At 44.1% G+C, this 26,416-nt stretch overlaps 1 protein-coding gene across 4 annotated transcripts; it reads left to right on the forward strand.

The window, feature by feature from the left end:
• Nucleotides 1–12,569: 12,569 nt before the first annotated feature.
• Nucleotides 12,570–24,603, forward strand: LOC124314673 (T-box transcription factor TBX20-like). Of its 4 annotated transcripts, none has more exons than XM_046779952.1 (9): nt 12,570–12,843; nt 12,914–13,015; nt 13,234–13,410; nt 14,511–19,359; nt 19,429–19,849; nt 19,941–20,250; nt 21,904–22,068; nt 22,236–22,312; nt 23,502–24,603. In XM_046779952.1, exons 4-9 carry the CDS (start codon nt 19,110–19,112, stop codon nt 24,157–24,159), a joined length of 1,881 nt encoding a protein of 626 aa, XP_046635908.1. In that variant the 5' UTR covers nt 12,570–12,843; nt 12,914–13,015; nt 13,234–13,410; nt 14,511–19,109; the 3' UTR covers nt 24,160–24,603. The 4 variants fall into 4 exon arrangements, with proteins under 4 accessions (XP_046635908.1, XP_046635910.1, XP_046635911.1 ...); XM_046779954.1 differs by having other exon boundaries at nt 18,556–19,359; XM_046779955.1 differs by having other exon boundaries at nt 18,583–19,359.
• The last annotated feature ends 1,813 nt before the right edge of the window (nt 24,604–26,416 follow it).

A 26,416-nucleotide genomic window follows, 5' to 3' on the forward strand; every position in this document is an offset into this window, starting at 1 on the left:
ATCTAGTTTTCCAACAAATTAAAAAATTCAATGAATGAATTCCTAGTCCTCAACGTTATTGAATTCCCATGACTGTTACTTCACCTACGAAAACCACCATGTGACTTGTTACATGGATTAACTAGAAAACTCTGAGATGCCTGAAATTATGACCATCGTTTTCATCAATTTCTCCTCTTTTTCTAAAAAGGAAGAAAGCCTGTGAAATCTGTGTCTGCCCCTGCCAGCTTTTTACACTACAAAATGATTCACACTCAAGTTTACAGAATTAAGACAAACATACTTGCCAAAATGTAGAATATCTGTTGTGAAGTGCACAAACTATTATATGTTTTATCTGTGATTTTTAGTATTTTATCAAACTCTCAATTATTAAGGGGAAAAAAAGAATAGACGACACACAATTCCGACATGTGTGTCTTTCGCGGTCTTTTGCTAAATCGTCGTCTGCGATCTGGGGAATGATGACCAAATTTTGCATTTGCCAGATTGCGAAAATGAGTCGAAAATTGACTCAAAATTTTGTAAAAATTTGCAACATTACGAGTCGTTAAATGTAATTTGGAATAAAAAGCAGTTGCGTGGAAAACCTCTCTATCTTCATTTTTAACCGCACACACTCACATACTACTACACACTGTGGGATTTAAAGCGCGTTAATGATTGTTTGAAGAAAGAGTTGATGGCTGTATTTTATCTTGGGTATATATTCGCCTTTAAGAAAAAAAAAACAACAACCAACAAATTGTATACCTCCAACAGCGCCGTTCAATTAAGTCAATTAAAAGATTTTCAAGAACTGGAAGGTGGTGGGGATGAGACGGGCAGGATTTATGACTGTAATGAGACGCCCGAACGGTTCCGCGCGCCTTGTGTGTATACATAATATAGCCTATACATATAATATTATCGTACTACTCTATAATGCAGTAAAAGGCTCTCCAGCTCTATACGAATTTGGAAAGCTGGAATAGGCGCCGCCACCCATTCTATTTGAAACTATATATAAAACACCGTAATGTGCTCGCTTGTTTTTAGTTTGTTATATAGCGATGCTGTTGTTGTTGTTGTTGTTGTCGCTCTCTGCTGCTATTTAGACTTAAGAGCGGCGGGTCATTATTTTTATTTAAAAAAAGGTTTGCGTTCTTGATTGCATTACGAGCGACGACGAGATTCGCCGTGTGTGGCGTGGTGGTAAACTAAAAAAAAGTCGTTGCGTGTTTTCCTATTTCCACCCGATTTTATTCGCTCGGGGATAACGGGAGCAATAAAATACCCAGCGGCTATTATATTGCGGTAAATATCTTTGACAGAAATAAAGTTGTTTTTTTCTGCTGAACTTTTAACGCGTTCATTCTCAATTTCAGCATCATATACCCCCCCAAGAAATAAGCCTAGCTCCTTTTCAATGGCCTCTGATTGATGGGCGGATGACAGTAACACGACCCGATAGTTGACTTGATAGAGTGGAACGAATGATTGTGTATACAAAACCTCACCCATTTGGGCGCTTTATCTCTATAGCTGTTGTGGCTATATAATACCTGGTTTTGGGGCGAGAGCAACATTTCCTCCTGGCCGCCAACCTTTACGCGGTTTATTTGAGTGGGGGGGAAATTGTCTAGAAATATGTCAGGTATTCTCACGTAATGACTCTGTTTCTATCTCTAGGCCTCTCTTCTCTCTTTTTCTGAATTTTTCTTATTCTCTCGTCGCAACCCGCAAATGAATTATTAAACACATCAGCAGGGGGAAAAGGGATGTACATCTTTTCCCCCTTATAATATTATATAGCCTGGCTATTATATAGTTGGTTCCTTTTATAGGGTTTGCGTCGTTTCAAACTTCGAGTCGGCTGGAGATATCCCGCGCTCGTTTGTTGATGTTTTCATCCGTCAACTGCTGCTGCAGCCTCTCCCTCGTATTTATTTAAAGGCGCGGACCCTCTCTGCCTATCAAAGTCTACACTCAAAATGGCTGCTCACGCGCTATCACTTTTTTAAAATTTCGAAATTACAACATGTGCTGTCCCTTGTGAAGGGTATAAAAGTGGGGTGTGTGTGCATTGCATACCACACATGTCATCCCGCACAATGAATCAATCTGAATTGTACGCATAAGAGGGAGGTCTAACGGCTATCATAAATTCGAGCCAAGTGATTTTCTCATCTGAAATGTAGGGCGAAGCAACTCGGCGCGTTTAAATTTTTTTGGAAATGTCTATAGGCCTAGTTTCTTTTACAAATTTGATAAAGAGGGGGAAGAATATTCATATAAATGAAATCACACCTCTTATTCGTCGTCTTATGGCTGGTCCTTTGAATTTCCCCTTTTTGTATATAAGAATATAAGACGACGGATGAGCATCAGAGTGCGCGTTGATGGTGGGGACGATGTTCTCTCTGCGCACAATTACCCAGGATGTTTTCTATGGTTTTTCTCACCGAAGCGAGCGAATAAGTTAGATAGAAAATGTGTTGGGATGAGAGCAGGGGAGAGATACTGGTATAGAGAGGGACCGAGAAAAAAAAGAGTTGATGACCATCAGCCATATAGACCTGAACTGCGCTAGTATATGGGGATGCGACGACGACGAATGAATGGGCTGTCATCACCCAACACCAGGAGGGCGCCACGCAGAGTCTTTTCTCGACTCCAACTTTCGAAAAACCAAATCCCCAACAAAAAAGGGAAGAAAAAAATGGAGAAGAAGACGGAACCAAGTGCTGGAAGAATTTGACAAAAGAGATCAATAAATTTCCACGACTTGTTCCGAATCTATACACAACGAAGCCTACCTGCCTGGCACATATTGCATCACACAGCATTGAATTCACCAGGGAGATAAGAAAAGCTTGACACTCTCCAATGTATTCCGTCTTGCTATTCTCTTGACGCTTGTAGACGGATATGAAATCAAAAAGGGAAGAAAAGTGGGAAATCTCAGGTGTTGAATGGACGCAACGCAATTGTCCGTTAGTCCTTGTTGTGCGACGCTCGCTATGTGTAGGCCTATATAACACATGTATAGAGAGAGATGCGCTCCATCTCTTTTATTCTTTCATCTTTCCAAGAAAAAGACGCGACGGTGTTGTTCCCTTCTCGCCCCCAACCGTTGGCTACGTGGATGAGATGTGAAAGGTTTGGGATCAGGTGACGTTGGATTTTCTCACGGCACATCCATATAGTCTCTCTCGACTCTTTTTTGATTCTATAGCGGAGGAAGGAAAACCCCCTCATGGCGCCGAAACTCTCTACTTGCTAGTGACGTCTACCTTTTGAAAATAATAAAAGACTTTTGGAAGATGTGAGTTATGCCGGATAGATGGGCGTCCGTGACAAGAGCGCGGATTGATGGGCGACCATCACACAATAATCGACAGCAAAAGAGAGAGAAAAAATAACAAAGACAACGACAAATCAAATACAATAAGAGACACAGGACACAGCAGAGCCGAGGCTCGTGCGTGACGCGCAAAGTTGTGGGACTCACGCGACACGAGTTCCAATCATCACGCTGACAATTGTTCCGTTTGCCAGCAGTCTGTTTGTTGTTGTGTATTCTTTCTTTCTTTCTTTCTTTGATGCTGTGTGTCGTCGCGTCTCTTCTTATGAGATACACCGATGGTGATTTACGAGCTCCGCAGGTTATCTGCTTTGTCTATAATGACTGGACAGAAAAAAAAGACAAGTTAAATGGTCGTGCACTCTCTCCCATCCATTCCAGCGCCGACTCTCTTTTTCTTTTTCTTTCCCCTTCACATTTATTTCACTTTACTTGGTTTCCATTTCCATTTTTCCCCATTGGAACGATGGTGGTGACAGCTCATTATTCTGCCAATTTCTTTTTTTTTTTACTTTTATTTATTGGCCGTTTGCAGGCAAGTTGCACTAGACCTCTTGGCGATTTATTAGCAATGAATTAGTCATTGTTTTTACCTTTGGGTTGGGGGCTACTATACGCCTGGGTTTATTATTTACACAAGGAGGCTGATGGTGCCCCCCCATAAAAATATTCAGGTCGAGCCGGACAGGAATAGAACCTCGGGAACTGCTGTTTATATTTTCTAGACCCTTGACGGTCAGCAGGTTGTTTGGTTCCCAAGATATCACCTGCTGCCTATGCGCGAAGAGGCATATAATTCAACCGCTTTGTTGACAAAGCGGTTTTCGTACTGCTTATCTGATTGTTCGACAGTTCTCATAGACTCGGGGACGTCGTTAAGAGATTTCAGATAAAACTTGTTTACATTTGTTTGGGTTTTCTTCAAGAACTATCGGCCAGTATATAACTTTTGGTCACTTGCAACTCGGTTAAATAACCACAACTGCAAGAGTATACTGTAAGGTCTAATGTTCAACATGAATAAGTGTCTCCTTTTGCCTATATAGTCATCGACAGAGGTTTTTCTTTTTTATTTCACTGTTACATTTTTGTTGAACGAAAGTCAATGTCAAAGTCAATAAAGCGTAAGATCGATTATTTATGATATCTTAGCTTTTTGACGTACGGGTTTTGCTATTTCGTTATTACCAGTTTCAACAGTTATCAGTTTGTATCGGACAAAGCCACCCATCACGCGGCAACCATTTTTATATCCAACATTCTATTCAAATCATTTCCAGTCGTCTTTCTTTCCCGCTCTCACATTCTACCTTGCTGGATTGAAACAAAAAAAATGCGGAATCAACATTACCGCATTTTTATTGTGCCATTAGCCATTAGTTTATTATTAGAAAATCGAAGCGATGGGAATTATGTAAATGAATGGATATAGGAAAGCAATGAGGCAACAATCTAAAACTTGAAATCATTCCTGAAGGAAAAAGAAGAAGTGAGAGCAAATTGAAAGATTATTGGGTCATGAGGGCCGAAAAAGAGCAACGCGGCTCTCCATCTAGACAAATTCTGGAATATAATAAGTGAAGGGGATAGACACAGACACAGTCGCCTGCTGGCCATTCCAACACCCAAAGAAATACCACCACCAGCACCACTCGTTGCTGGCCCAGCAGAGATTTACGTCTTCGATAGGAGAAGCGGACAAATACCTTGTGATATCTAGCTCGCGCGGTTATCAATGATGGATAAACACTCGGAGCGCGACGACGTTTCAATGTTTTCTTCTTTATTTTACCTTGTGGTCCACCACTTGAAACAACTGGGAGAATAAAATCAAAAAAAGAATAGGACCGGTCCTGCTCTAACCAACCACCATAGCATAGCACTAGCGTGTGTGTGTGTCTGTGCATATGTTAACACGGTTCAATCGGCAATGCGATCGCACACCTTTTTTTCTTTCTTTCTTTCTTTCCTCCATTCCTGTCCTTTTTCGTGCGGGACAAGGACCACACACTCTGAATCTGGCACGATCTCCTCGACGAGAAGGTGAGAAAGAAAAGAAAGAAATTGGAATGATCAATGTGTAGCCATTTGGGCCCTCACACAGGCTGTGCCATCCGCTCGTCTTCATTTTATTTCTAGCGAATTTAAAGTTGATTCAATCATTGGCCTGACAAGACGATCAAATGCAAACGGAGGATATGTGTTGTTGACTATGCGAGCGTCAACAGAGATCAACACACACACACAACACCTGTGCGCTGCTGGATCACACATAGAAGAATATTTTCTTTTTCAATGGGGGCTCAGTGGTGGTGGTGGTGGTGCAGGATAAAAGGTGTTATCCGTCGCTAATTGTTCCGGGGCTCCTCTGAAATTCTCTTCCTTCGTTCTCTATTCTCCCCCCTCTCCTTCTTCTTCTCTGTTTAGATTCAAAGCGCATATTATTACAAGACCTCACAGGAGCGAAAGAGAAGAGTCAGAACCCTTCTTTTCTTATTATATTTCCTGGCCATTTCACAGCAGCACATCTAGGCACATGTACACAAACACACTAAATCAACACAAAAGGTCTATCTCTCTTATACTATACTTTACACAAGTTGGCATATCTTGGCAGACCTCCCATAATGTCCTTCCATTTGCCCATTATGTCCGAATAGATCGAAGGGACAGACACCGATAGACGGCCATCATTGCCATCCTACCTCAACTCGCACAGTCCAACAATGGCGAATGTACGGGGGAGGAGGACTGTATATACTTGCATGTTTCCACGACATTCGCCAAACTGCCAAACGACCGTGTTTTTCTCCAGTTGATTCAGTTGAGATACCGGATCCACCACCAGACCATTTGCTTATAGTATATTCAACACAAAATACAACTGCAGTTGTGCATGGCTATAAGCTGCTTGTTGTTGGCTCCAATCATAATGTCGATGTGTACACTGTATAAGAAAAAGCCATTTAGAAAACAACAACCCTCTAAATGGGGGCTCCTCCCGCTTATGGGAGCACATTCTTGTCTCGTCTAACGGCCGGCTTCTCCGGTGGCTCCTCGCCGTACCTCACCAAAGTGTATTTCATACCGATACTTATAGACCCCCCATTCATTATCTTTTTCTTTTTTTAAAAAACCAACAACAACATATTATAAGAGTTATATACACCAACACGTATATACACAACACAGGGGTCGGAGGTAATTAGCGGGAACGCATCATTGGCCTGAATTTTTAAATGGCCATTTATGACCCCGGATTGCATCAACAATGGCTTAATAATAAAAAAACAGCTAACCATCATCTCTTTTCTCTTTCCTGAAAACATACATCAAAGCCGATAAATTTGTTTGTGTTACATATAATTACGGCCTGCTGAAGATGTATAAGAAGTATAGTCGTGAGGGAGTGTTTAGTTGTTTACCTAATTAAGATTATAGACGATGTCAAGTCATGTTTGTTTGTTTTGTATATATCTGGCGTGTTGGTAGGCCATAATAGCTCTCTCCGTGTGTATACGTGTTTGTGTGTGTGTTCCTATTGTTAACATAGCACAGTGCTGTTGTGGCCGGCTGGTTTTCTCATTTTCGCCGTTCGGTTCATTCATTGTCGAAAATGGCGGAGCCCGTTAAGGATCACGGGACGAAATCAAGAATAACAAGAAGAAGAAGAAAAAAGAGATTTGATTCAACGACGACGACGACGAGGTTCTTCCTTGTATATATGTACACTTTGAGCTGCCATGGGAGTGGAGCTAGAGACTCCCCACCGAGGTATCTTCACTTTGTCAAAGTATAGAAGAAAAAGAAGAAGAAGAAGAATGCCCATCGCTCGTTCGTTTCTTCTTCTTCTTTTGGGGGGAGATTTTTGTTTTGCCTTTTTGTGGTGGTGGGGAAGAGAGAGGAGGAGGAATCGGTCGATTCACGTCACCCGCTAGAGGGTTCTGCCGGCGTGTGACAAATGAAGTGTCTCTCCTCTCTTCTCTCTTCTCTCTCGCAGCGGTCGCAGCCGCGCGACAAGTGGATGATGGTCGCCCATTTCCTTTCCCCCCGCCGGCTTGTCTCTGCTTGTGTCTCAGCCGAGTCCATCGAGCGCTGTGCTGTGCTGATGGCCCGGCCGCTGTTTTTCTCCGTGACAAGCGTCAGGACTCGGGACAGGTGGCGCAAGATGAATGAAGTCGGCGACGTCGTGTGAGAACCGTTCCGACCACCACCACCACCACACACACACACCAACCAAACCAAATATATTTTTTAAAAATACATAAAAGTATATATGTAAATAGACACAAAAGCGGTCGACCAACAGGTCGGTAGTCGCGGCCCCAGACATTTTTTGACAAAAGAATTGAATTTACACAAATATCCTTAAAGAGTGTTGTGATATGGGCCTCAACTCAGAAACGCGCCCGGCTAAATGATAGTGTATCGTGTAAGTAGCTATAGCCATTAAAGCGAGCCCTGGTCTCTTTTACTAACTCTGCGCAAAAGGGATATTATTATTTGGGGTTGGATCCTAGTGGAAGCGTTGATAATTGTCGTGGGATCGATATGCTGTGCGACTGCCGTTTCATTCCTCTGAATAACCGCCGAATCAATGGAAATCGGAATTGGACACACACACAAGGCAGTCTCAGCGCTCACCGCACAGCACACAAGAGGCGGTGCACATCCAAGCAGAGAGAGGGGGGATACTATCCTTTTTATATTTCCCTCCCACTATAGGCTACAGCCGAAAAGGCAATGATGAAAAGAGCGCGAGGAATATCGTCTGTTTGAATAGACCGCTGCTAGCTGCTGCTGTCGGTGGGCAAGGTGGCGTGCAAATCCGGCTGACAACACACCGTCACAGTCAATTAGCTCAATGCTGGGCTGCCATTATCCATACCACGTCAGCCCTTGCACTCCTACACAGCTATAGCTTATAGCCTGTGCAGTATAGTGTCAAAGAGAGACCCCTCTCCTATTTTTATTATGTGTACAGGGCCGTGGATCTGGCCACTCTCTGTGCGCTGTGCTGTACGCTTTACACCAGTGAAAGGAAGCCAATTAGAAATGTTTTCATATGACTCTCACTTCTTTGATTTTCTGTAGCTATAGGTTACGCTTGGCGCATTCCACATACGTCAATAGGCCGCCCGTCTCTCTTCTTCTCCCAAAATCAACTGCAGCAGAGTCAGCAAAATATTATTCCCCGCATTCTCGTCATCAAAGAAAACCACCACTTTTATTATTATTATTATGACATACCCACACGCATATGTGCATTCGCCCGTTGGTATAAAAAGAGGGAAAAGTCTAAAGCTCTACCGAGGAGGGTAATACTATAATATTCGGCTCAACGAGATATACATCCATAATGGACGTAAACCGTAATAGGCTAGATCTATTATGTTATTAAAAGCTTCTTCACAAACAAACACACAAGTGAAGGCCGTTAATGCGCACGTTGAACTTGTTGAACTAAATAGCTGCTGCTGTTATTAACCACAGGGGGGCAATCGCGTCTATATGACGTCCGAGAAGAATGTTAATCAACACCACCACCAGACATGAACAAAAGCTGCTGGTACGTACGTACGTACATCAGGTAATAATAATAATCTACATAATATAGCTAAAGGGGGGAGGCGAATAAGGCAATAATAATACAAGACAAGCGAGCTTTCTAGACACATGTATAGCGCGCCTATTCCATCATATAGTATCTCATCTACTACCCCGGTGGTCCTCGGCGCGCTAAATAATCAAATATACTTTCTTCGCTATCAGCGAGCGGGAATTCAAATAACGTTGTTGAATCAACATCTTTCTTTCTTTTCTTTTCCAGCCTTATACCTTTTCTCTCTACTAGCTCCTTTGGCTCTATATGATTATGGCAGCGTGACGACGCTCATATCTCTCGCCGTGTCTCATCGTCATCTTCAATTTTACCTACGCGGCTAATCAAGACTTTTATTATTTTGTCTAGCCCACAAAAGGGCCTTGTTAAAAATAGATGGACGCGCACTATACAAAAGTGTGTAAAGCAAACACGCGGAGGGGAAATGAAAATAAATAAATTCACGCCACACAAGAATATCTAATAGAACAACGCAGCATGGGTATGTATAAATATATGTGGGACACAACATCAACAGAATTTGAGCTCAGTTGTATTTTGATTTGAACAGGATTCTTTTTTTCTTTTCTTCTTTGTCCAAGGCGACGTGTTGATTACTGCACCGTGAGCATTCTTAACTTTGCATACGTGATTAACCGATGCGGTGCGCTCTGCGGCTGCGTGTATAATGATATGTGTTGTTCTAGACATTACAGAATAGAACCTTATACGTTTGGTAGCGAGCGGTTTTGGTCATCTGCATCAGGTTATTCGGGGCTCTGATAAATTGACGGCTCACATCAGTTTGGGTTTGCCGCTCTTTCAGATTCTCCCTCGTTTTTTTCTTTGAAACTCGATCCTCGTCGGTCCGGGATCGGCAGAGACGGAAGACTATACCTCCAACGGAATTATATCTAAAAATAAAAAGAGTCCGCCGGCCTGCTTGGGCGACCGCATATCGTTCGACGAGGAACCGAAAAAAAGATGGAGATAAGTTTGATTGAACCGGACGTTTTTTATCTTTTCTTTTTTTTGGCCTTTTTTTTATTCCGGGCAGCCGACAATATTGATCGCTACGCCGCCACACCATCGCCCAACCATTTTCGGGCATATGTGGCCATCAGCTGACTTTTTCCTACGTCTGTGATGCCCATATACATACACAACACGCTCGGCGGACAAAATCCTCAACAGGTGGTGCTGGCCTTAATAAAAACAGCGGCGCACTTACTTATTGGTACGCGGTGAATCTGTTACGAGTGCACACGGGTATGTGTAACAATCGGTTGACGCTCATGTAACGACAAACTATTTGTTGGGCGGGGACTATATTGGCCGAGCGCGACATCTAATAATACAAATCGGCCCGTGTATCAAATTCGGTTCTTAATAAAGCTATTCTCTTTGTAAATGACAATAAATTGGAGGTGGAAGAGGGTGACTTTATCGGCGACAGACATCAGATGAAGGGCTGGGAAAGAAGAGAATAAGGAAATAACGGGCGTGACCGTCATTATATAAGCGGCGTAGAATAAGGGAGACAAGTTGACGCCTTTCTTTCTTTTTTGGCTGCTGCTGGGGTCGATCCCTTTTGGGCCGTTGTCGTCTTCTTTTTTATTTCCTTCTTTTTAATTCTCTCGCGTTGAAAATGTCTACGGACAGTTAGAGTCCGTCCGTCGTCGTCGTGTTATTTCGTAAAAGAAAAGGGCAGAAAATAGTATAAGGTTCGATCTGACAAGGTTGTCAAGTTCACACCCCTACACGACCCCAAGTCCTTAACAACCCGAAACCTCCTTTATATATATTTATATAAGATAAGAGTTGACTACATAAAATATATCCGCGCGCTCCTCGTCGTGTGGATGGCCGGAGAGAGCCCAAGAGTAGAGTCGGTCCCTTCACTCTCCTCTTCGATGGATGTCAATTAGCGAGCGCTCCGGCCCGTGGAATGTCTTTTCCATTTTCGTTTGCTCCGCTGGCTGCTGCTGCTGCTGCCTCCAATCGATTCATCTTGATCACCTGACAGTCGCAGCAGTTGCTTTTGTGGTTGCTCTTTTATCTGATGGACGCAACAAGAGCCAGTCTCACAGCCAGCCAACAGAGATGAACCTTATGTCGTTGCCATGGCGACGTCAAAGTCTCTCTTATATTCCACACACTCACAACAGCCTCAACTGCCATCAGTGTACAAGTGTAAAGCTATAGGCCTCCGTATAGGTGTCTCTATATTTTTTCATATTTATCTACATCCAAAAAGGTCCGATAAGATAAAAAAAAAGAAAAGGGGGAAAAAAAGAATCAACAGAAAACATTTCAAAGGAATGTCCTGTGGCATGGACATGGTAGTAGTAGTTGTTGTGTAGTTGCTGGTGTTATAGTGCCCCGACTGTCGTATATTCTTGCGGTGGGGATATATCTGGCATGCACTTTGTACGCCATTATTCAAGGTTTTTCCTTTTCTCCGGCTGTGCTGTGCGTATAGGTGTTATTTTTTATTTTTATTCTTCCTCCTCCTAGCTCGATGTTGTTGTTGTTTCCACAGAGAGCAGGTTCTTTTCTTTTTTCTCGTCTACCTTTTTCTTTCTATATGTTTGTTGTTATCAGCCCGTTATATCGACACATGGTTGCCACCTTCAAATCTCTTCTCTTCACCACACACACAAGTCCCCCCCGAAACAACTTCTCTTCTTATTCTACTGCTCCCATCTCTCTCAGGTGGACGAAAAGAAGAAAAATAAGAAGAACTACTACCTCATGTCAGAGCTCATAAAAGCTTGTCGATCTTGTATATGTTGTCCCGTATGTTGGCCTCTCTTGTTTCTTTTTTCCACTTTTAGATGGAAAAAAAAGGAAAAAGAAAATGTGTCGTACATCAATTTTTCTTTACGCCATGCCCACGAATCCCCCACCAAAAAAGTCTGCATATGCGTCCAAAAGCTGCCGGATTGGAATCTCACCGAAAAGGTAAAACGCTAGAAAAATGAAATAAAAATGAAACGAAAATGTCTTATATCGTCGGATGACGTCATCCTGTCAACAACATCTGACCCGGACTCTTCCATGAATAATTCAGCTACATAATTTTCTTTTTTTTTGATTTCCAACTTTTTCCCGCCTCCTCCCATCCAGGCGAAAGGAAACACCACCAACCATTTGACGCTGGGCTGTTGCGTGCCCACCGAAAGAAGCCATGTTCAACTATATAGCTTGAAATAACGATATGCCAGCCAGCCAGCCGACTATTTCTTCTTCTCCGACTTCTTGGACGCCATTACCGAGATGATAATCATCCAACGTCGCGTGGGATGAGTCTCGGCAAAGAGTGTCGAATGCAGATTGAAAAGTTATCAGAAGAAAGTCGTACAATATTTAACAGTGATAGCCAAGCTTCGGTCCTGCAGGTCTTGTTGTGGTCGTTTAAATCTGTAAGTAAATCATCTGCGGGTTTAATGGATATTTTTACTTTTATCTTGACTGAGGTAGGAAGGGGGGAGTGTGCTTAAGCAAATGAATCGATTTTATCGTTTGATTGGTTTGAATTAGGGTGAAGGGTCGATTTTTAATTGCTATCGATATTTTAAACTAATTAGAATATTAGCGTCGTCTGCTTTCGGTCAGCTTCAAAGTTTCGAAAAAGAGACGAAGTTGAAAGGTTTTAAAGAAAACCGACCGCTCACTTTTTGGGAAATACAGCCACGTGGCTGCACGAAAAATTAAGTTACACGAAAAATTAAATTACAACAATGTGATAGTCGTATCAACACTGGTCGCTTCTCTTCATAAAACAGCTAAGTACACACTCCATGCTGTTTGGCAGGTACATATGGGAGCTTAAATTTAAAAAGAAACCTGTTCCAAATTTCTGAAATGCAAGTTCCTGGTTAGCATTTATCATGTAAGCCCCCTTGTTGATGCATGGCAGTTTGTTGCACTAGATGAGATGTAACCCTTTTTTTGTTTTTCAGATTTGAGGCCAGAGCCAGCCATCGTAACCACAAGTTATGCAAGTTTTGCTCGTGCTGGTGGTATTGACCTGTCATCAGCAACAATCTCACCATATCACTTGGGTAATAATAAATTTTTTTACTTTTATTCCGGTAACTTGCTAGAAATATTTAAATGATGTACGACTTGAATGCTTTAACTGTGTATTACATCACAATCTTACATTCTCCTGTTCATTAAAAAATAGGGTTTAAATCCACTATCTCATTTTCAATTTTTCCTTACTTATCTGATGTTTCTGTCCATATCATTCATAACCAATATTTTTTTAAAAATGTAGATAAACAGCATCCCTATTCATTGGAGAAACTACCGATTTCGGTCGAATTCTTTCGTTTCTTTAAATCCATTTCGTCCTCTTGTACACTCTTGTGTGTTTGGGTGTATTCACGAAGGCATTCTTTTCTGCGATTTCAGCAATTGTGGCTGCCTAGCCGTTGATTTCCCAGGCACGAAGGTAGGAAAAATTTATCTCTAGTCTTCCTTTTTGACTCTGGTGGCGTTGATTATAGTACGAAGTTCGATTATTCCAAAGCTAGGAGGTTGACTGCAACTGTTTTATCTTCCCGTTTTTCTTTTACTCAGTTTCATTATAGGGTTCATTAAATAAGTCATTTGTAGAGCGACTGGCAATCAGGCCCATTATGTTTTACCTCACAACTTTGTCTTTGGATATGTAAACAATCAAATTCGTAAATATTTGAACATTAAACACTTCAAGCCAAGTGCAGCTAGAAATGTTTATGTTTGCCGCCTCCTCGTTATGTAGCTCGTGAATTTCTACAGCCGCATCATCGGCGTTCAGAATTTCTTTTATTCTTTTCATCCTACACCTATTGGCCATTCGCCTTGCCAACGTGTAGACTGCGCAATCAACAATCAAAAGAGGGAAAGTCAACAGATGGGGGGTGCGGTTTTGTATGAATAGGAGAATAACAACAAGAGACTTCACTGCGGAAAAAAGAGTCGCGTGACGTGTGTCTTCAACTAATTCCAGCCAGCGCACCTATATAGTCGCGATGCGTGTTTAGAGAGACTTGCCATATCTCCACGACAACCAGCTGTATAAGAGAGCGAGTCCTTTGCCATCCATCCCATCCGACCGGGCCGTCGTCCCTCCTCCTGCAGCCCAGCGCAGCACAAACCCGTCAGTTGGGTAAGGCAGCGAGAGCCTGTAAGGTATGATGATGTAGTATGCGCCGAAGGACTGTCATCACTCGGCATTGCTAATCAGATGTCGCCTGTAACATGTCGTTGCTGTCCTGGTGTGGCGTGCCGGCCGGCTGGCGGCTGGCGGCTCTTTCTCAATGAGAAGAAAAAAGGGCAGCAGAGGCGGCAAACTCTTGAGGAGGATGCTGGGCTGCTTCACGTGGGAACAAATGGTGGAAGAAAATCTAGCCTAGGAGAGATGGAACAAGACAAAACTATATTATAGATATGAAAGAGGAGAGAAAGAATAAGGGGGGAATGCGTAAGAAAAGACGGAAAAATATACACAACAGGACGTCCAGGCCTCCTCTCTTTTCTATATATCTATTCTTATTCTCTTTCGTATAGAGTCGAGCCTTTTTTCTTTATCTAGGGGAATCCATCTTTTTCCATCAATGTTTTGTAGCCGAGTGTCTCGCTCTGACTGGCTGAACGCTGTCCACGTCGTTCGGCCGCAGATGTACGTAAGTCTCCAACATTTCCTTTCGATGATTTGTTTCAGTTGTGCCATCAACGATTTGTCAACTTTGTTCCAGCACGGTCGGCAAAATGATGTGAAATCGTTTATTTCTTTGGCGATTCCAATTAATGATCTGATAAGTTGAGATAATTAGTAGAAAATGACATTTTCACCAACTGCTGTTGACGGAAAATTGGCTGACTGGTCGGGTTCATTTGTAATGAATTCGTTAACCCCACGAGTTGACGTGGAATAACTTTTTTTTAAGGGTGAGGAGAGAGGAGGAGCCGCTTTCGGAAGGAGGGAAATGTCCGAGCATTTGCTGTGCGTGGTATCGTTAGATTATTTTTTTGTCTGTTTCTTTTATTTTTAGTGCGGGGGGTTCATATTGCAATAGAGTGATGGTATGTCTCTCTTTCCTCCTCTTCTATCTCTGGCTGGTTTTTATTTTATTTTGGGTGACTGTTGAGATAGAGAGAGAGAGAGACAGAAAGAGAAAAGAGACAGAGCTCCCCGCCGAGTCACTTCTCGCTGACCGTACGTACACACACACATTGTGTACGTATCCGTTGAGGCTCGTATAGCTCACCAGCATCTCAGCGGCCACTTGCAGCGCCAGGAATGTCACCTCCCTCCTCCTCCTTTTTTCCTCTTATTCTTCTTTTTATTTTAACACACGGAGAAACAAAACGGACGAGCTGCCTCGGCAGCCACCTTGCCATCTCTCACGATTTGTACATTTCATTCTTCTTCTTTACACAGCCGTTTATAATAACTTTCTCTCCGTCGTTTGGTTTCGCCTCGTCCTAGCTGTGAGAGAGAAGCGGTTTGTTTTCAATCATCAAGATAGAGACGGGACACGGAACGACGACTTGTTGTGAATACCGAACCGAACCAACAAACCGAAAACAAGTCAAAAGTGCGTAGACTTGACTCGGTGTCATCTTTCTTTTTCTTTTTTACCAGAGACATTTTCGTTTCTCCCCTTTTTGTTTATTTATTTATTTCTTTTTTTTTTTGTTATTTTTGTTTTTCTTGTTTTGTTTTGGCTTGCCAAACTGCCACAACACGTTAGCGTGTCTAGAGAAGGAAATAACAGCACACTGGCTGACATCATCTTTTGGTTCGTTACGCGATATCAAAAGGCCAATTCTTACGTATTATAGGCGAGAGCGTTCGATTCCGAGAAGAATCACGACGAGGCTGAACACAAAAAAAGCGATGGGAACTCTCGTGCCGCCTTGACTTTCGCCACGCTAGTTTCATTCATCAATTTGGAGAGAGAAAAAAGAGCCAAAGAGATCCTGCTTTTCCCCCGCTTTCCGAAATAGAATGTCACGGATACGTACGGAACCTGTCGCGTCGTGTTTCCCAATTAGCTTAACCGAGAAATGAGACAAGTTCCCAGAGAAAACACAGGCGGAAGTGTTGGACCCTGCATGTGAGAGCATTACGCAATGGCTGCCATCTGGGAAACGGCATTCGTCACCAGTTATTGCTCTTGAAGACGAAGGCGGCTTGGCTCCCAAGTATACAGATTGTAAGACTTGCATTAGTTCACATTGACACAGCCGTGTACTTCCTCGACTTAATGTCCTCCTCCTTTTCTTTTGTATTGCACGCCACAATCGCCTCAATGGAATCTAACCCGTCGAATGGATTACAAGGATTTCTAATGCGATTAAGAATGTTTGTGGGGGTGGTTGGTTTACTGAATGAGCTAGCCGAAGGGCTGTTTACTGCGAACAAGAATCCTCGTCCAAATGTTTTGAGAGCAAGGAGAGATGCGAGAGTCTCCCGGGAGGGAAGTATAGGGATTCACTACTTTTTATTGTCATTCTTTTGGGGGGGACATTTCATTTGTATCTGTTGTCTCTTTTTTATTCTTCTTCTACTGCCAGTCAGAATAAGATGGAAGAGAACAAGCGCGACCGGGATTACGGACAATGGCGCACTGGGGGGGTTTACACGGGGGGCGGGGGAGTGTGCTCTCCTCACCGTATTTATACACTAGTCTACCCTACACATAGAAAAAAGATGCTGAAGACAAAAAGAGTCCTTAAAAGAGGATCAATGACTTGTTTGCCACCACCCCACACCCTACAGCAGCAGCAGCCACCAACTCCTTGATTTTATTTTCTGGAGAGCAGCGCGCGCATAGTGTCTGTCAAAGTCTTCCGCTCCCTCTTGATCCTGTTCGCTGGAGCGTCGGGTAGAAAAAAGAAGAAACGACAGACAGATAGACAGACAGGACAAAACTATACACGCGCACAAAAATAAAAAGGAGAGCGCCGAGTTTTTCTCGCTTGTCAAATCCGCCTTTGACACGTCATCCAATCCGGGCGGCAGCTGATGACGAACCAACGCACTGCCGCCGCCGCCGCTGGTGACGATCGTTGATGAACCTCACACGGCCCTTTTTCATTTTTATTTTTTATTTCTGCTGTTGGTTGTTTCATGAATCAACCGTCCCCCTTCTATTTCGGTGTGCTGGGGCCCATCCGTTCAATTGGATGCGAATGTGAGGTTATAAATATCACCGGATGTCACGCTGCACGGTGCGTTGATTGTTTGCCGTCAGGCGTTAGCCTTTGATTCACGACTCTGGTTAGTGTAAACTACACGCCTCTCTTTTGTTTTTATTTCTTTTGCGAGTGGTGTAAACACATGCCGCATGCGTGTGTGCGCCCAACATGTTTCCTGTGCGCACTACTATTCGCCCTGGAAAGTATTTGAACCAACACTGTTGAATCAGATGAAATGATCTTTCGGTTTTTTCGTATTATCTTGACGATTTACGGTTGAAAAATTTATTCCGAATGGAGAGAGAGGCGTATCGGAGGTTGACTTTTATTTCATTCGCCTCTTTTCTATATAAATAAAGAGACAATCAAAACGTTGAATGTTTTGGCCGAGCCATAATAACGCGCAGCTTGCGGCTGTTGGCCTCCGAATGGCCGATCCTTTTGATGCGCAGTTGCACACGGCGGTTTTTTTTTCTCATCCGGCCGAGCGGACAATAAAGAAAAATTGGGAACGAAAAAGGTAAAAAAAACTCGATGGGACGTCGCGTAGCGAATTCCATTTCAAACTTGTTTCCAATCATGTCCACGTCAATCACGAGCTGTTCAGCCAAACCGTTTTGCTGTGACATTGACAATGTGTACAAGCCAATAATAATACAACTGAAGGAGTCGACATGTTATAACTCGGTCGCCTCTCTTCCCGTTGATGGTAGGTAAAAACATTCTTTTCTCTTCTCACTTTCTAGTTGGATTCTATTCCGTTGCCTTTTCACCACAAAGTCAAAACTCGACTGGATATAAAAATAAATAGGATAAGGGTTAATTTTTGTGACCTGGCGAAATATTTGGCCGCCCTCCTGGGTCTTCCATCCTCATTGTAGTGGAAACAAAAAAGGTAAAAAATAGAAATGAAAAGATTTTCTAGGTGGATAGCCACCACACAACATTCAAAGTGTCCGGCCTTCATATTCAGCTGCTCGTCAAAAATCAAGTCAACATTGTTCCATTGTTTATAAAAAAAAAGTTTCTTGGCTATACAACACGTAGTGTGTCGATCTGTTCCTTTTTCCCTTTTGTGTGTAGACGTACACACAAGAGTGTCACTATATATCCAATGTATTTTACCGCCCCCACAATCGAAAAAGATTGTATAAACTTTTATGAAAAACAAACCATCTCGGATTAAATTCATAAAGATTTCACGTCGCTATGCATTAACACAGTTTTGAAGGCCCTGGCCGGAAGCGCGCTGCTTAACCTTGTATTTTAAAAGAGAAAGGCTCATCTTTGATATAGGCCCAAATATAGTCAGTTAAATATATATACCGACGGATGTAATATGTACATGTAGTTGACAATGGAGTACCGTATATACTGTTTTAGTTTTGTTTTAAATTCTTACTTCCAGCTGTTCCGGAATATTTTTTTTTTAAAGGGAAAATGGAAGAAAAAAAAGAAAAGAAGAAGAGATAAAAAAGGAAAAATCAATTCGGTGGAATGCCGGGAATGTGCGACGACGCGGTAGAGAGATAGCTTCACTATGCGTGCCGAGGAAAAGAGTGCCAGAGACGAGACGAGAAGAAGCTCCCTCCCATTTTCTCGCCCACGAAGAGGGTCGGATTGGCCGCAGTCGTCACTGAAGAGAGCAGCGACTCCGCCTCCGAGGGGCCAAACGGGGAGGAGTCGACTGTTTTGACACGGACCAGGCAGCAGCCAGCAAAACACCCAAAAGGCTCTGGCCAAGTCTCCAACAACTTCAGTTGATCGCCTACTCTCGACTCGAGCGAACAAGGCAGTGCTCCATGCTCATCATTCTACCCGCGCGTTCAAATCATCTTGACTACTGCACAGTCCTTAACTGACAGCAAAACACGCACACACGAGTGTCTTCACAAAGTGCCAACTTTATTTCATTTGTTATTTCGATTTGATTCGATTTTCTGCTTCGCCAAAGTGAGACAAATGTTGCCTGTCGGAACGATGGAAGACGAGACTTGCCGCATCAGCCTCCACCAGCACATTGCGGCCGCTCCGCCAGCATCGGCCATTCGGGCCATCAAAGCCACAGACTTTTCCATCGCGGCCATCATTGGCAGCAGCAGCAGCAGCAGCAGCAGACCGACATTGCATCATCACCATGGCGAGTATATCGTCAAACCCTCGTCTCCCGAATCGGCCAACAGCAAACCCAACAACAGCATCTTCCACTTTGGTAAGTCAACTGGAAAATTGATTGGTCGACGGTATTTTGATTTAATTCGTCATGTCACTCGACCATCAGATCCGGTGAAATCCGTTTTGCCCAAACAAGAGACGGTTCAAACTTGCAAGACGGAAGAGTCGGAAGACATTGACATTGAAAAAGATGTCGACGTTGAAGAATTCTCCGACGCTGAAAACGTTTCGGCCTCTTCGCCATCGGCTCTGTCGTGCGAAGATGAGCAAGAAGAGGACGAAGAGGACGAAGATGCGAAAAGTAAAAGCAGCAGCCACGGAAACAAGAGCGGCGGCGGCGGAAAATCATCCGGCGGAGGCCGCAACGGTGGCAAGAAGAAATCCCGCTCCGAACCGGTCAATCATCTCATCAAGCCGCGCTGCAATTGCGACGAGCTCACCACCGTCGATTGCCAATTGGAGACGAAAGAGCTGTGGGACAAGTTTCACGAATTGGGCACCGAAATGATCATCACCAAAACTGGCAGGTCAGTCATCGCGGCAATTTTCTTTTTTCCTTTTAATGAGCTGTCAGATTGAGCTAACCGATCGTTTTGCTCTCATTTGTTGATGGCGTAGACGCATGTTCCCAACTGTTCGAATCACCTTCTCCGGCTCGCTGTTTGGCGATCACCGGGACTTGGGCAGCAACGGGAGTAACCGAGTGCGCTACTACGTCCTGCTGGACGTTGTGCCGGTGGACAGCAAGCGTTACCGTTACGCTTACCACCGTTCTTCGTGGTTGGTGGCCGGCAAAGCCGACCCGCCGGCCCCGGCCCGTCTCTACACTCATCCCGACTCGCCTTTCACTCCCGACCAACTCCGCAAGCAAGTCATCTCCTTCGAGAAAGTCAAATTGACCAACAACGAGATGGACAAACAAGGACAGGTGAGCACTGCACTTCACTGCGTCGAGCAGGTTTTCCAGCATCCTTGGCGCTATTTCAATTGGCACCCACCGTCTGTAATCATATAGCAGCCTATGTAGCAATTAAGAGCTGGCCAGCCACGTCGGAGCACCAGCATTAGAAATCCTCTTGATTGCATTTCGAGAAAACACTCTGAATTGCATATTAGATATGCAATGTGTGTGGTGTTGGAGATGGTCGGCAGCTGGGACGTGGCGTACGTGACAGACGCGGGGGGTTAATCAAATTAGATTCTCGATTTCGAACGGGAATAAAAAAAGAGGTCACAACACTTGCAGCTGTCAAAATTAATGAAATGGACTCTAGAGTAGAGGCTATAGGCAAATTGGAAAGGAGATTGCGAGTCGCTGGTGTGAGATGGACGTTCTAATCTTCTTTTTCTTTTCTTTTCTGGCTGGCTTAGTAAGTAAGGACTGTGTAGTACAGGGTGGGTGTCATGTGTGAGCATCCGTCTCTTGCCCAGCTATGCCATAACTAAAAAGACAAGAGTGTCGCATTTCACGTTTCGCTTCTTCAAATCCTCTTCTCCGCCGTCGCTATGAATAACATCGGCCCACCCATACAACACACCACCGACCCCCATACGTTTTGTATCCTCCTCCTCCGTCGTGTAGTATTGCGCTTTGCTGGGCAGATAAAAAGGAAAGAAGAAGAAACATGTTGTTGCTCAACTTTGGAGGTCCGCGAAGTTGACTCTGATGGGAAAGCGAAGGGGGGAAATCGTTAGTTAGTGAAAGGAAGACCACACAGAAAAAAACCAGCCAAAAGTTGTTTCCTTTTTTTCTTTTTCTTCAGACCCGCGTGAATTGCCGTGCAGCATCCGCGCGACCTAGTAGTAGAGTATCGGTTTCGTATCCGCCGGCGTAGTTCACGGGGCAATTTGTTACCAAACCCATTCGTGTTACTGATATGCAAATGCTCTCTCTTATTCCTCCTCGTGCTGGAGTAGATGCATTTTTAATTAATTGAAATTGAACCCCGGAGCAGTTCGACTCTGTGTGTGTGCGCGCAGACAATTGCTGAAAGTCTGTTCATGCGACGCCGTTTTAAACTAACGAGAACTTACTACGGTCCCAGATGGTTTTGATCGTTGATGAGATTTTGCCGTGTCGGCGGTTTAAAAATCCCCCCCAATCAACGGAAACTCATCTCTAACGCGTCCCGATCACGCCAGCAGATAGACGCGACAACGGCGGCGGCTCGTGCTTATAGTCAGGCCTACCGTCCGTACGGGATCGCTGGGCTCGTGCGTAATCTGTTGGGGCATGTATAGACGACTCCCGAGGGACGAACGGCAGCAGCAGCAGGCGAATGCCCAATAACATCAGCCCGTGTTTTTCAATTAACCATAATGGTCATCCTATAGTGTATTAGCCGGCAACTCTTTTTTCTTTTCTCCATTTCGCTCGCTGTAACCGCAGCAGCAGTGCCGACTCGTTTATCAAAGTGTGTAGCGCCATATGTCGCCTCTTTCCGTTCGTTTGAAATCTCCGCCGTCGCAATTGAATCGACCGCAGAGCAATTACACTGTGGCCTTCCCTTTAATCGCATAATATAGGCCTAGATGGTTTTTACCGAGAATTGAGTCTATAATTTCTTTTTCTCCCGTTTAGATCGTGTTGAATTCGATGCATCGCTACCAGCCCAGAGTTCACATCGTCCGGCGGATGGAAGGCGACACGACCCGTCCTATTGTCGATTTGGAGCGCGAACAATTTCGCACCTACGTCTTTCCTGAAACGGTTTTCACCGCCGTGACTGCCTACCAGAACCAGTTGGTAAGTCTCACGCCTTCCAGTTTTTACAACCGGTTAGATTGCCTTTCACGTAGAGTTCAATGAATACTCTGCGCGAGACTTAAAACTGACGGAATATTACCGAAATCAAATAGAACAAAGCCACTCATATGTGCCCTCCGCTTCTTTTTCTTTTTTCAAATTGATAGATTACAAAGCTGAAGATCGACAGCAACCCATTCGCCAAAGGCTTCCGTGACTCTTCCAGGCTCAGCGATTTTGAAAGGTGAGTTATCAATAACCAGCCAATTGCTGGCTGGGATTTCTTTCTTTTTCCCATTACTATATGATTCCACCAACTTGTTCCTTGTTGTCTGTCAGGGTTTAGTATAAGATATCGGAGCCACCGCAAGTTGATGAGCAATCCATATTACAAGAAAAGGTGTGGGATTCAATTTGTAATTTTATGGCACCACCCGAAAAAGGAGAGCTATAGGTAGTACCGCCACAGAAAAAGAAATTATGTTTCTTTTTTCCATGGAAGGAGGCCTATATCTCTCTATATATATAGTGGATTAGGAGGACTTTATATACGTAGGGGAGGAAGAAGAAGGGCTAGAGGGGGCCGGTTGTGGCTTTTGCCGCATCGGTGGGCCTGCTGGCTGGAAGAGTGGAACTCCCGAGTCCATTACGGAGCCCCTAAGTGGTGCCTGCTGCAGCGATATTACCTGTACAAAACGATTACACAACAATGAGTAGGCACCTTTGTCTTTTCCCTCCTCGTTTCGCTATTTCAAGAAAAACTAAACGAAAGGAAAGCAAATGAGACTGACTGGCCGGCCGGCCAGGATAGGATAGGAAGGCTGTGCGTGCGTTGATGATGACGCTGCTGCGCCGCCAACACGGAGCCAAGCAATTAGGCCTCGGGCACCTCTCTCTCACCACCACCAATCTTATTCCTCCCTCCCTTTCTTTCCTCTCTTTTAGATGAGCGCAAAGGTAATCAAAACCATCTCGAAAAGTTGTTGTCTATAGTCGAGAAAATGTTCCGTTCCGTTCTGTGTAATATTTTTATTTCGACTTTATTTTATTCTGAAGCACCGGTTGCTGAATTATTCAGCGGGCTGATGCTGGACTAAGCGACGGCAAATGAGCGTTTCTCCCCCTTCCAAATAATGGAGATGATAATTATTTGCATAGAAAACAGCAATTAAGCTTAAACGACTCGAGCTCGACGCTTTTTAAATATTCGACAGGAGAGCACTGGAAGAAATCACGATTTCACATCGAGTGCGTGTGCAGTATTTTCCCGTGTTTAGAACAAAATGCATTTAACGGTTAATATGCGACAGTGATATCCTAAGCTCTTTCATAGGCCCTTAATGTTCCAGTAGTCGCTATATTATAGGCCTATACATTTTTGAAAGCTAGAAACTCAAGACTAATGTTTCATTTTTATAATTTTTTCTTTGCAGTCGGGATTCTATGGAAGGAATCATGGCCGAACATCACCAGCAGTACATGCGTAATAATCCGTTGCGACTCTTTCCCGATGCGTCGGAAATGGATCCGGCCTCGGCTGCGGCCGCTGCGATGCTGACGGAAAAGGCCCGAAGCGCCTTGGGTTTACCGCCGTCGGCTTTCTGGGCCGGCAACGGCCAGTCTCAACAACAACAACAACAGCAGCAGCAGCAACAACAACAGCGCATGAGGAATCCTCTGGAATCTTCGTTCCAGCCGTTCATGAACCCATCGGCCGCTGCCGCTACGGCCGCTGCCATGTCTCAGTTGTACTCGCGCGGAGCTGCAGCCGCCGCCAGTGGAATGATTCCGCCTCCCCACTTTTGGTCGCAATTTTATGGTCTCAACCATCAGCTGGGTCTACTGTCGGGCCTAGCCGGCGGATTCCCATCTCCCGTTGCTGCAGGACCGGAATCGTCTTGCGGCGGATCTCCTCCGTCACCCTCGGCCTCTTCCACCAGCCCCAACGGCTTCAGCCACCACCACCAGCAGCAGCAACAGCATCACCAGCGATACTCACCGTACCCGTTGAACGGCGTCAAGGGCCAGCAGCTGCGCACTCCGTCGCCGCGTGTAAACGTCACCACGTCTGTTCCTTCATCTCCCAAATGAATTTGGGCAATTGCAACGTGTTAAGCGTCTGAACTACACACACACATTTATCTATTCACCATTGTACATATCGAATCCGTTGTCAACTTTAAGCGATCCATGTCAGATTGTACATAGACATTCTAGGCGACAAAGCACGAGACCTCACAATCTAAATGACATCACTTCACCTATCCCATTGTAACTCTTTTACACACGGCAGTATTTGTTCCCTTCGTAATTAGCCTAGCGCATATATATTATCGATGTAGCGCCTTGTGTGCTCACTCTGTGTACAGTATACGTTGCCAATCATTTCTTTTGTCATCCAACTCTTTTTCCAAACAAATAGTAATAATGCTATAAATGTATCGAGAGGAAAAAAAAGGAAAAGTGACGAAGACAACAACAAAAAAAAAGCACGAAAATAAACTTTTTATGTTCAAACAATGAAGCAACAAATGAGCGGCTTGTGTTACTTTTTGTTTTCCTCATTTTCGATAGTTTTGTTGAAACAAACCCCAAAACTTATTTTTTTTTTATTTTTTTCGGCTGTTAGATAAATGATGGAAATTAATGTTTCCGCCAGTCGGCGGGCTATGCAACACTCGTTGGCGGAGAAAGGAAAAAAGGGGGAGAAGAAATGGATGAGGAGGCCACCCGCAAGAGAGAGAAAATAAAAGGAGTTTTAACGTGTTGGACTGAATAAGCGCCAGCAGATGAGAGTTGGTTGGTTGTTTGACTCTTCACTCTCGCTCCTATTTTTATTCATGATACACATAGATTCCTCTTGTTATATTTTCTTTCTTTTAACGACTTGTTATCATCACTTCTTCGTGTGTAATTGCCTTCTGGGCCGGCGCTGCTCCGCGAGTTTTTTGGAATCGACGATCTCTGCTCCGGCGAGTCGAGAGATGAGCCGAGGGCGCAATTGGCCCAGGATATTTATTTATGTAGTACTGCGTTCATATATAGTAGATGAGCGCGCGGTGTTAGGTGCATAATTACAGCACGTGTGGTCTCGTGTTGTTTGGCCGCCTTGGAAGAAGCTGAGAACAAGAATCGACTCTTCAAACGTACAGAGTCTCTACATCTTTTCCTTTTTCATCAGTTTCCAGTTGCCTTTGAATCAAAAAATCCTCCCAGTTGCTAGTCGAAACAACAACAACAACTCCAAAAGAAGAAAACTCGTCGACTGATTGATATCATCAAGCGCTTGATTGTCAATTTGCCTTTTTAATTAAGCAGTGGCTGTGCCGAGAGAATAAGCCCACACAGACGCTGTTTCACACAGCGTTGTGCGGTAGTACTACTACCTGTACAACAACAACCTCCGTGTTTTCCCAGTTGGGCAGTGCTGCTGCTGCTGCTGGCCTATTTGAGTGCTGGGACAAATGAGATCTCGCGCGGATGCTGGGGTGTAACCTTCTCTTTTTTTTTCTCCTTCTTGCCTTCTTCTATCTTTCTCTACGCCTGTCTTATTTTTTGGTGTGTTTCCCCCCTTCTATTCAAAGCGAGCGCTATAGTTGTTATTAACATTATTATTATTGTTATTATAGACGCAAGTCTGATCGGCAGTGCGCGCGGAGATGAGGGCGCCGCCGGTGCATAGCTAATGACAAGCCTCGTTCATCTTCCGTCTTGTATATCTGCTGGGCTGCTCTTTTTGGGATTTTTTACCTCCCCAACAAGTCGATTCGGCGTCGACTTGTGTTTGTACGTGCGTTTTCTTTCGACCTTTTCTCTTTTTTAGTTTGGCTCCCCTTTTTTGATTTGAGTTTTTCGCCGTGTTGTTCAGTGCTACAGGTGATGAGCTTTCAGAGGTGAGAGTTTCCATCTTATCAATTGAGGGCGCCTCCTCCTTTTTCTCTCGCCCCTTTTTGCGTCAGACTTTTTTCTTTTCTTTTTCCTTTTCTTTTTTCGAACCGTGTGCCAGCATCAGCCCCCCACCGAAAACAGACCCAAAACACTAGTAGGTTTGTGTATAGGCCAGGGAAACGACTGGCAGCCCAGCGCCGATGCACAGCAGACGAGTTGTTCATTATTACGCACTCAACATTGCTTTTCTTTTTCTTTTTTCTTTTTCTTACCCGCCTTCCTTGGCATATAGCCCCGTTTGATGAATAATGAATAGAAATTGATGAAGAGGAGGGAAAATGGGGAAAAAAAGAACTCTCTCAGTCGCACAGATAGTACTACATATATAGAAGATGATGGTCAGGACTTGGGAGAGTCGAAGAAAGATATTGCTGTCGTAATGATGGATCAAGGAGGCGTC

This window comes from Daphnia pulicaria, chromosome 10 (genome assembly GCF_021234035.1).
Source record: "Daphnia pulicaria isolate SC F1-1A chromosome 10, SC_F0-13Bv2, whole genome shotgun sequence".
NCBI classification, from domain to species: domain Eukaryota; kingdom Metazoa; phylum Arthropoda; class Branchiopoda; order Diplostraca; family Daphniidae; genus Daphnia; species Daphnia pulicaria.

What these genes read in the sequence shown, in the direction of transcription:
- LOC124314673 (XM_046779952.1), top strand. Translation starts at nt 19,110, where the DNA reads ATGTTGCCTGTCGGAACGATGGAAGACGAGACTTGCCGCATCAGCCTC. An exon ending in ATCATCACCAAAACTGGCAG is followed by an intron (nt 19,850 to 19,940) that starts GTCAGTCATCGC and finishes TTGATGGCGTAG; the next exon opens with ACGCATGTTCCCAACTGTTC. An exon ending in AGATGGACAAACAAGGACAG is followed by an intron (nt 20,251 to 21,903) that starts GTGAGCACTGCA and finishes TCTCCCGTTTAG; the next exon opens with ATCGTGTTGAATTCGATGCA.